Source organism: Egretta garzetta, unplaced genomic scaffold, assembly GCF_000687185.1.
Source record: "Egretta garzetta isolate BGI_Z169 unplaced genomic scaffold, ASM68718v1 scaffold427, whole genome shotgun sequence".
Lineage (NCBI taxonomy): Eukaryota > Metazoa > Chordata > Aves > Pelecaniformes > Ardeidae > Egretta > Egretta garzetta.
In genome coordinates, this window is record NW_009260345.1 from 925,226 (window position 1) to 936,823 (window position 11,598).

Genomic DNA, 11,598 nt, shown 5'->3' on the forward strand with positions numbered 1-11,598 from the left:
AATAACCCCCCCCCAAAAAAAAACCCTAATGCAACAGTTCACATACATGGAATATAGCACCATTAAAGACTGGTCTGTTGTCCATTCTAAGGGAAGAGTCTCACCAGCTAAATGAGCAACAGCAGATGCAATAAAAATCAGTTTCTAGGTCACCAAAGAGAAACAGAGATTTCCGTTTCGAAAGTATGCAAGCTACTGAGGAATCTTGTTTTTTCCAAGACGACTGCGGGCCCACCACAGGTTCATTTACAAACCTCAAAACCATCAGGGTGATTAGGTGGTATGAGGGTCTCCACGGGCTGGAGAGCATTTAGCAATGCTGAGTGTGAGGCACATATGACACAACACAACTACAAGTAGCCTTGGAATTTTTTTTTTAAAAAAAAAGGTCAAAAAAATAAATCTCTGTTCAGTGGGTTCCACAAATCAAGAAAAAGAGAATGAGTGACAATAACCATGGATACAACTCGCACAAGGGACTTTGACAACTTGTTGTTTTACATGTATCATCCTTGTTAAACACATTCATGGGTCTAACAGCACAGCTGTGGTGAGCAATGAGGTGTTGGAACTGATGCTGCTTTTTAATGGGACACATGTATATGTATACTGCACCGTCCCAGTGAAAGCACTGCAGCTCTGGCCTGATCCCAAAGAGAAGTTACAAACCTGACGTGAAAGTTCCCATCTGCCCTTCCCCATTTGTGTCACACAGGAGAGCGCATACAGTCACAAGTCTCTCTCAGGTCTTAAAACTCAGGGAGATGGATCAAATGCATAAGAGGTCCTAGTTACCTCATTTCAGTGGTATATGCCAGCATTCCCCCAAATTGCAATAAATCGTGGTGATAAAATCTACAATTTCATCCGGACTAACTCGTTCCTTGCTCCTGAAGGCACTCAGGACTACAACCCACACATTCGCAGGATAGCTGAAGATAAGAGTGAGTGACAATAAAGAACAGAAATCTCTCTGCACCAAGAATTTACATAACCAGCTCCAGTTACTGCTAATTAGACCGATTCCCTTAACTCCTCCCTTACACTTCCCTGCATTTTTCAGTTAGCTCTAGTAGCAAGGTACATAATAAATTATTATTAAATAGAAACTTAATTGATCACATTACAAGTACTTAAAAGTACAGATTAAGCAGTGCACAACTATTTTGTTCTAATGAAGACCTTACAACTAGCAACCTGGTGCACTAGGTGAGGTACCTGAAGCTACTTCACTATGCCAAATCTGCCCTCTGACTTCGGAGTTTTTGAAATATTTAAAATCTTTTCCCCTCCCTTTTGCCATGGAAGAGCCAGAGAAACATCAATTACAGAGGAGAAATTGTGTAATTAATTTTGTATATTTGACAGCAACTTCAATTTTTTCCTTCTATCTTTTTTCATGCAGAGCAAGGATTTTTTTTTTTTTTTTTAAGATGGATTGTACTTTAATAGAGCAATTGCCTTGAGTGCTTCCTACTTTGGATCACATAATATGCCAATGGCACTAAAGAAAGACCGTGTACAGAAAGTATTTCAACTACTTTAATCTGTCCTGTGAGAGGAGTCAGCAAATGGAAGGAAGGAAGGAGAAGACTGCAGTCATGCGACCAGGTAGTGGTCCACGGCCTCCACGTGGCACGGACGTCATTTTGAGAGGCAGCAAGCTGCTATACATTTAATCCTGCTGTTCCACACCACTGCAAGCACACTCCATGTGGCTGAGACTTGAGAAGATCTCTTGAAATTACAAGTGCTGTAGCAGCACATTTATTTTTTTATAGTGACTAGCAAACATTGACATTAGACAAGCAGGCACTGGTCAAATTGCCCAGGCTCTCCAAGGCTGTCATTCCATGTAACAAGAATTTATCCGGCCTTATCCTGCCTTCAGAGGAAACAGGAATTCAGAGCAAGGGAAAAACTAACAAGAAAGTTGCCAACAGTGCTTTAGAGAAGTTTCTTTCAAAGCAGCATCCATGAACCCATCCCAGGCTTTCTCCCACGGCTCTCGGGCACAACTCTCACACAAATGTGCAGCAGCAGGTTTCCCTCTCAGCCACTGGGACAAAGCCAGCTCCACTTTGGGCATCCCACAGCAAACCATCACACAACAGGTTGTTGCAAGTGTGTTGTACACAATCAGTCACTTGAATAGAGAAGCTGAGCAGCTTACACCATGAGAGCTCCTTTTTTTAAAAAAGAAAGCAGCTACGTACATGCAGAGCTTGATTTGCCATGTCCAGAAATCCTGTACAGTGCTTGGAGAGGCAGCTGCCAAACAGCAAATGCCAGTTGGCAGTGTGGACAAGTTCCCACTGAAGCCATCTCATGTGCACCGTCACACAACCTCTGCAGCCTCTCCCAAAGAGGCTGAAAAACCAGAGGCTTTCCCCTGGGTGTAAGAAAGGGATGTTCCCAAAAGCAGGGGCAGGGAGAAGGTGTCTGGAAAAAGTACAAAGCAAAGGAGGGGGGAAAAGATTAGTAGGAAGAAAGAAAGAAACGGGTAAAAGAAACAAGGAACAAGAAGATGGAGCAAGACAGGAGACTTTTTTTTTTATATTGATACCCTCCACCATAGTGTCCATCAGGGAAAATGGAAACAAATCCAAGTATCCAAGAGAACAAAAGCGTTGAGAGGAACATGGAGAGAGCAAAGGCCAGGAATAGCAACTGCACCAGCATCACCATGCTCAGGTTACTCCTCCCCACCAGGTCCTAAACTTCAGAGGCAAGATGTGAAACGAGGCTTTTGGACAGCCCAGTCTGGCCAAAAATCAAAAGGAACCAGGGTCACCCAAGCTTTGTAATCGTGCTACTCATTGGGGGATACAGGAGAAGAAACAAATTCAAATGAACAACTTCAGAAGCTGTTCCCAATGGCCAGAAGAGTCTCCATGCCAGAGCAGCTAGCGCTTACCCACTCCAAAAAGCCTCGGCTTCCTCACCCTTTCTGTGTCACAGCCTCCCATGTGGAGAGACAATACAACCAAACCCCCGCCCTTCCGTGTTAAAAACAAACCCAAAACCCCAACCATCCCCAAGTGAGACCAATCAGATGGAACACCTGCAGGGCAGAAGCTCTTGCGTGGGTTGAACCACTTACAGCACTGGTAGAGGAAAGAGACTCTGTGATCTGAGAGGTTACAGATCTCATGTAACACCCATACGCCATCAATACTGATGCAACAAGAAGATTATTTTAAAAAACCAACCAACCAACAACAACCAAACAGCTCCTACTGAACTGATTGATGAGGGTTGTTACGTGGCAATAAAACCCTCCCTTTCCAAGGGTTCGGGAGTGCTGCATGGGGCCCATTCAGGTGCCAACCATTAAATGATCAGAGAACTGCAGCAGGTAATTCCTGATCTATTTAAGGAACAAAACACTTTCTCCAAGGAATGCAGTGCAGGGCAACTCATTATTCTAGGTCTCCAAATTAAATCATACTGTGAGTCATTTGTAGTTAAACCCAAAAGTCAGCAACAAAGGGCAAACAGGGCAAGGGCTACTGGGACGATTGTACAACGGTCAAGGTTCGAAGTAAAAAACCCCATGCTCTTGCACAGATCCATGGGGCGGCGGCTGAGTCACACCCCCTTTAAAGGCTCTTGCTAACTCAGGGCTGCTCCATAGGAATGAGGGCGCCAAATGCCGGTCCCGCACCAGAGCGTGGCTCTGAGTTACGGTGAGAGCCTGGCTCTCACCATTATATGCACGTTCTTAGGCATAAAGCAGAAGTGGGCATCACCTCTACTTCCATATATATATATATATATACATAAATATGCATGCACACACACCTACCTCTACACGTATGTATATCCATGTGCATAAGTTATACCTACAAACTTGTCTATATAGATATATAGCGATATCACATAATACACTGCTCGCACTGCACTTACTTCAGGCATTATTGTGTACATGCATGTATTCCCCCACTTGACGTTCAGACTAGCCTTACAGTTTTGGCTTTCTCCATGGAGAAGCTGGGAAGGAGAGCATTGCCTGCCAAATATCATATTAGGATAGAAAGTCTCAGGGCATGGGACAGTCCTCAGATATTCTCCTCTTCCCAAGCAGAAGAAATGCACTTTTCAATTCCTTCCTCTTTCTTAGAATGACAGAATGCTTTGGGTTGGAAGGGACCTTCAGCGGCCACCTAGCCCAACCCCCTTGCAGTGAGCAGGGACATCTTTAATGCAGTCAGGTTGCTCAGAGCCCCGTCCAACCTGGCCTTGAGTGTTCCCTTTCCCCTGCTTCCACCTTCTCCTCTCTTCCCTCTCCCATAGCATAAGAAAAATTACAGCACATTTCAAGATAAAAATAGCTAAAACCAAATGAATGAATTGACATTTTAAGGTAGGATCAGCTGCATAACTAACATTCGGCGTACCTGCGAATGGCCCACATGGCTTTGCTGTGCACAGAAAGGCCACCGCTCCGCTGCTCCTCGGGTGACGCCGGGTGGCAGGAGCTCCAGCCTCCCCGGTGAGTGAAGCGATGCTTCCCGTTCTCCCGGCCGGCCAGAGGGACCTGCAGCGAGGCAGAGGGAGAAGCCGCGGGCTGCCGGGCAGGTCGCTGGTGGATCCCCCCATTTCTCCTGATTATGTGTGCAGAAAAAAAGGGGAAAAAAAGAGGGGAAAGGGGAAAGAAAAGGATTTAAGGATTTCTATTTTTCACGTTTACTTATCAAAAGGTTGAACATTATGAAAACAGCACAACATGGTATCTAACTTCAACAGACAGCATTTTATTTAATCAAAAATACAGTTTTGTGTGCTGGGAGGACAGGATTTATTAGTTCCTGACTAGATCTAGAGGAAGAGACCCGACAGCAATGGAAGATGAGCACTCCCGTATCAAGCTGTTCTCTGAACCTCTGGTAAGATGGGAAACACCATGAGGAAGAGTATGGTGCCATTCCTAATTTTTTTCTGAAGAAAATAACTGGTGTTCTGCCTCATTGAAACAGAAAACAAATCTGTACAGGTTGGAGGAAGGAGCAGGAGGAGATGAGTTTCAGCAGCATGTAGAGGCTGCTGGTTTTCTGCTGCCCCCTAATAAAAGTCAAATACAGTCACGGAATCCTGAGCACTGCAAACAGACAGAAAAGCACCCAATACATGCAACCAGAGCAAATATGAAAATGCAGCGCAGAGCTTCATTCCGGCAAGCTAAATAATTGCCACATCTGGGCAACTGGATGCCACTGAAGCAAAGAAATAACCTGGAGAGGCCACTGGAATGTGAACCTACGGGAAGGGGGAGATTGAAGGGAGGGGGAAAGAGGAGGGCACAGATTTTCCCCTAATTAATTAGCATTTGTGTTCCCTTTAGCCAGGCAGCTCCTGGAACACGCCTGGCAGACTGTAAACGCAAGCGTTAGCAAGTGTGCCGGCTGTCAGTCCCCAGAAAACTCCTCGCTGGCTACTTGCCCACCAGTTACACCATTACGGATTGCTTATTGGGTCGAAAGAGGAGAAATCCTCTGCTGATCCATTATACCTGCCCTCCGATTGCTGCTGCTGCTAGAGGGGCCGGAGGGAGGGCAGGTGGGCCGGAGAGGTGGTCCATCCCCCATTAGGACCCAGAGGAAGGGCTGAACTGTGGGGGGGAGGAAGCCAGGATGCTCCCAAAAGAGGAGAGTCCCTCTTCTCCTCCCTGCATTTGCTGCTCTCACATGGTGCCAGCTCTGGCACTCCCCAAACCCTTCTGGGAGCTGATTTAATTCCCTACCACAGAAACAAGTATTTGGTGTCCTTTTTTATAACCGAGATACACTAGCTCACGCAGGGGTGTGACAGGCTCCAGAGCCTGCGGGGCAGCACCGGTGTCGATAGATCTGCACCAGGTATGGTTTGGGAGAGAAATGGATAAAAACCAGCTTCTATCAAACAAAAGACTTCTGACTTTCAGTGGAGATGCAGAATAGCATATTTATTTGTGACACTAAGTGGGTGAGGGATACAAACTTCAAAGTATTAAATTTTTCTCCAGTGACTGCTGAGAGCTGCTAATTATTCCAATCATTCCAGAACTGGCTGGATATTTTCCTTCTTTTTCCATTCTGTAAGGACAGACCAGCTTCTATCAAACAAAAGACTTCTGACTTTCAGTGGAGATGCAGAATAGCATATTTATTTGTGACACTAAGTGGGTGAGGGATACAAACTTCAAAGTATTAAATTTTTCTCCAGTGACTGCTGAGAGCTGCTAATTATTCCAATCATTCCAGAACTGGCTGGATATTTTCCTTCTTTTTCCATTCTGTAAGGACAGAAAGAATCAAACCTGATTTTACTTACTAAACATCATACGATATTTCCACAACCACGGCATTGTGACTGAATATTCAAGCAGATGTTGCAAATAGAAGGAGTTAAGCCAGAGAAATTTTAAGATGTTGATGCTTCAGTCAGAACTCCCACGGAAAAAATAAATGTTAGTCTTGCCAAAGTGAATTGAGCATTTTAGAGCTCAGTTCTTCACATCTGGTCTATGCAGATGTGAAGCAGAAGTTATCAGGCAGCAATAAAGTAACCAAAGAGAGAAGTACAGAACGAAACTTCAGTGCCCTGCAGATTTGTCAAAGGTGTGCCATCTAATTCAGCGGGGCTAGTCCATCTCCCACAGTGCTGTACATAATAATATACACTTTGCACACACAAGTGGCAACACTTGAAAAGCACAGCGAGCCTGACAAGTTACTTACAGTTTGAGTCCATTGCAGGAAAGGGAAAAGAAGTCATAAACCAAGCACACACCAAACACGGTGACTCCAGTTTCTTTCACCAGCATTGCACACGTCCCAAGGAACAAACTAAGCAGCAAAAAGAATGGGGAGGCAGTAGGAGGGAAATGTTCCCCGACATAAAGCTGATCCACACTCCTGAAAAATAGATGCGACATTAAAATATTTTAACTTCTCTGTTATTTTCTTGTTTATTCCATTCACACAAATACCGAGATGCTTTTCCTTAATTTCTTAAGATGCTGGACATAAGTGACATGAACAATCTACACTGCCCACTGATAAATGAGGACAGGTTTAGACACAGGAGAGGAAGGGAAGGCATAAATATTGAGAGGTACACCGAGAATTTGAGCAGAGGAGGGAAAAAAGACAAGCAGAAAGACCAAGTAGACTTGAAACAGTCAGAGGAAGGCAGAGTTAAGTACAAAAAGAGAAAGGGCAGAAGAACACCTGCCTTCCGTCACCGAGAGCACACATGCTTACTTCTCCTTATGTGACAAAATGCGTTATGCAAGCAAGAATTCCTCCATCCCACCCACACTCCCCTGAGTCAAAGATGTGTCCTAATCATTAACAGACTGGGCAGCAAGCCTGTATGAGAGGGAAGAAGGTAAGACAGAACCAAAAATCAAACAAGCTGACTCCTGCGGGGTCACTACCAGGTTTATGCCTTTGAAACCTGATGAAAACAGCGCTGCGGATTTGTAGCAAGCAGCCCAAGAGGGACATACGCAGTTTTTCCACGCAGCCATGATGACACGGTGCTATCCCTAAAGGAAATAACAATGCAAAAGGGGCAGAAACCCCATCCAAGTAAAGCTATTTCTTTAGCTATACTTGTTCAGTCACTGTTTTGGGACACAGACCAGCAAACGGTGCCAAGTTTTCATCTGAAAAGAGTGACTAACGGTCTAGACACCATCCTTAACTCTCCCAGACCGGGCATTTCAGAGTCCCGCAGTCACAGCATGTGTTTCAGAGGCAGCCATGTGCCCGTCCGTTCTTCACTCTACATACAGACAATTTGCCTTCAGTTGAAAACATTGCTTTACAGGTTTGAGCTCTTGAGCTCTGCAAGCCCTCCTCTGGTGCACGGTCAGCTGTAATGTCAAGGGAAGAGGGGACCTTAAATGTTGAATCACAGAATCATAGAATCGTTTAGGTTGGAAAAGACCTTTAAGATCATCAAGTCCAACCGTTACCCTAACCCTGCCATCCCACCACTAAACCATGTCCCTAAGCACCTCGTCTGCCCATCTTTTAAATACCTCCAGGGATGGGGACTCAACCACTTCCCTGGGCAGCCTGTTCCAATGCTTGACAACCCTTTCATTTTCATGTTGACTTCTCTTTTTACGTTTATTTGTTCTCAGAAGCGTCACTTATTTGGCACTGCGGCTGAAAGCAGGGGCCATGGCACTTCCACGCAGCAGTGCAGGGGGAAGTACCTCTGCCAACAACAGCCGAAACCGGCCAGGTTTCCCCTTTGTCTCCTCCTCAGATTACAGCATCTCACGATATTATCACAACCGATAGCAAGGATCCATACCTATTATAGGAGAGAAAAGCCAACAGAAAGAGTAGACAGGCTAGGACATCCGCTCTGCCTACTATACCTGTTACCTAAAAGGAAGAGAGAGACGCAGGTGTAAAAGCACGTATATAAAAAGGCAGGCGCATTCCGCGGCTGTTTCAACATCCACGCTAACTGCTGCTATTTGAAGCTTTTTGTCTTGCAGCGTTCTCCTCCCTCAACACAGTGAAATGTTCCTTGGTTGGTGCGCTCTTTTGGTATGTGCAGTTTTGCCTGCCCCGTTTCTCACTCGGCAAAACAAACTGAGTGAGGCAACAGTTAAGTCATTCTTTACTTTTTTTTAAAATATTAATAAGGTTGCGCAGAGAAATGCCAGTGTTAGGGCTCTGTTTTAATTTTGTGTAGTAAGGCTCAAATGAGAAACACATCTGACTCACAGAACTGAGATTTGTTAAAAAAAAGACATGAAAGAGCAACTCTTTAGAGAAGACTTATTACATAGGAATGAGTTAATAATTAATATTTGAATGAACTTTATCACCAAAAATTGATAGTGGTATGTAATTTATTCTCTTTTATAAATAATCTGAGTTTATGAGAGTTTTTTCTACATATTAATTAACCAAATCTTTTTATAAGGAAGGGAATTCTGAACAAGAATGCATAAACACTCTTTACAAACTATTTCAATATTCCATTGCATAAAGATCTAAAAATTGCCCATAAAGCAAATAAAAGGCCCTTTGAAATTTTGCCTCTTTTGAGATTACATAATTAAGCTATATTCAGCGCTCTGGCATTTATTTTAACCTTTTTAAGTACTGACCCAGACAAAAATAAATTCAAAGAGTGCCTCTTCTAAAACCTCCCTTATAATATAAAGCTGTGTTATCAAAAGGAGCCTCGCTGATTAGTTCACATGAGACAGCACAGGGAGCGACTGTTAAAGCTTGTGGCTTTTTGTTATTAAGGTAATCTCGCCTCAAAAGTTCTCAGCCGCGGTGGCAGTTTCCCTCACTCATTTAGAAAAGCTCATAAGGAGAGCACGCGATGTCAATGGTATCTCAGCTAACGAGCGCGTTTCTTTTTTTTAAGTACGGCAATCTGGACATTGCATTGCCTTCTCAAAGACAGCAAGACTCATTTTATCTACAGAAGTACCTCCCCACGCTAACAGACCGCAGGTTTTTGCGTGTTTCCTTACAACGAACAGAAAAATGTCCAACGTGAGCTGTTGCTCTGTAAGCTTACCATGACGTTTATTAAGCTAGCAAGTTTTTTCTGAAGATGATATGCCTAGCTTTTAATTGAAATCAATATAAATTAATCCATGGGTCATATCACCTCTGTCTGAGCGATCTCCTCCAGAACAGATACCAACGCTCCCTTCACTTTTTCTCCCTTGAATTGGTGACTACAGGAGACGACTGAAGGCAAGCAACAATGTCCCAGCAGGAGAGCGCGGCCTCACCCAGGTCTTGGGCTTCAGAAGACTCAACATTGTCAACAGCTGAATGACTGACCGTGTATTCCTGGCATCGCTGATTAGAACCGTCAATTAGAATTTAGTGCCGGAGCGGAAAGACGGCAACTATGAATACACTTCTTTCTTAATGACCCCTGCAAATTATTTTAAATATAGTATATTCTCACCTTTGTTCCTCCACAGCAAAAATCACAAGTACCATACCCTGTATGACTCAGAGGTTTCTTTAAAAAAAAAATAAAAATTTAAAGCATGCATTTATTTTTAGCTTCTGTGTCACCGGGTTTTTTCATGTCACATACTTACAGCCTCGGTGTGAATGGGATGCACAGCAAAGAACAGCGCCGTGACAAAAGCGAGTCGACAGTCCTTGAACACAGCTTTGTCACAAGTGTACATCAGCACTAGAGTCACTAGACAGTGTAAAATTACATTCACTGCGTGGAAATAGAAGGGGTTCATACCAGCCAGCAATATGTTTAACCTGTAAGGAAACAAAACGGAGCCATTACTAGACTTGGAGAGGTCTTGTTAATGCAGGACATCTTTCAAACACTCTAAGTTGGGCTTTTTGCCTGATTTGCAGTCTTCTAATGTAAGCGCTATTAAACTAATTAGTGAAAATCGCTCTGAACTTCTGGTTTATCTGATTAAAGAGATAACCGATTTTTAAAATATGCGGTTGAATTTGGCAGCCTTCTTGACACTGAGACGGGAGAGGCTCGTGCCCTCCCAGTAGAGTCCACCACAGCGAGACGATGCCTGTGCTTCCTCAGCAGCAAAGGACACCGTCCAGCACCAGAAGCCCGGCACTTGTCCCGTTTCCCTGTTGGCACCTTCTGCGGTTGTCCCAGCCACGTGGCAGCCTTACAGCACGGGTAGTTATTTTCTGCTGCGGAGGAGATGCTTTCGCTTGGGAACAGCCAAGACAAGGACTCGGTTAAGGCGCTGGAGCATCTGCTTGGCGTTACAGGCGCCTTTATTCCCATTTAACTTTCAAAATACTCGCACATACGGAAGGTTAAGCATTTATTTAAATGCTTTACTGACATCAGGACTACCCTAAGAAGCTGGTCTAACGGCATCATTTTTATAAGGACGTTGATGTTAAAGATAAGGTAGCTAACATCACCCTAGACTCAGTGAGACAATTAGGGCTCATTATTTGCATCGATCATAAAAAAACATATAGCAAGCTGTTACGACGTTTGCTTTACAGCGTGTATTAACACATTTTTCTGGTCACTGTTTTTTATAGCCAGCTTGCTTAACAGCTGCTGACAGGCTTTGCCTTACATGCAGTCGACGATAACTCGATTCTCTTTAGAATTAACTGCATCTGTACATTTGGACAAATGTATATACACACACATATAAACACACATACACATGGTGTCTATCTAGGGAAGGCTGCTCCATATATGAACAGGGAATCTGGAAGTACTAATGTTAAAGGACATTTTAAAAAAAAAAAAAACAAAACACTCAATAGACAAGACACCCCGTGAAAAAAAGACTCAAACTAAATATTTTGCATGTAGCTATAAACATGCTAAAGGAAAATAATCCCTCCTGTTGCTACTAAGAGGCTCCAGGTCTCCCATGACATACATGCCACGACAGCAAAGCCACTGAGCTGTTGCTACTATGCAAGCACCTTAGGTTTTCCTGTAAGACAGAGGAGGCGTGGTGTGCCTGCGAGGGCCAGGCAACATACGCTTTTCATAAATACTCTCCACATTCCTTACTTATAAGCAAGAGTGCTGTCTGTCCTGGGCTGCATTTGCCAGGCCAAGCTCACTTTACCAGACCAGGAG

The 11,598-nt window shown here is 44.0% G+C and overlaps 1 protein-coding gene across 1 annotated transcript in view; it reads right to left on the minus strand.

Moving 5' to 3' along the window:
* The window catches only part of TMTC1 (transmembrane O-mannosyltransferase targeting cadherins 1), a 129,922-nt gene extending 119,658 nt beyond the window's left edge, over window positions 1-10,264 (minus strand). Inside the window, exons 1-4 of the mRNA XM_009642720.2 lie at window positions 10,088-10,264; window positions 8,311-8,384; window positions 6,720-6,896; window positions 4,401-4,607 (exon numbers count right to left, since the gene is read on the minus strand). Of these exons, the coding sequence (XP_009641015.1) occupies window positions 4,401-4,607; window positions 6,720-6,896; window positions 8,311-8,384; window positions 10,088-10,243 (614 nt within the window). The 5' untranslated portion in view covers window positions 10,244-10,264. The remainder of the gene's footprint in view (window positions 1-4,400; window positions 4,608-6,719; window positions 6,897-8,310; window positions 8,385-10,087) is intronic.
* Window positions 10,265-11,598: the final 1,334 nt, after the last annotated feature.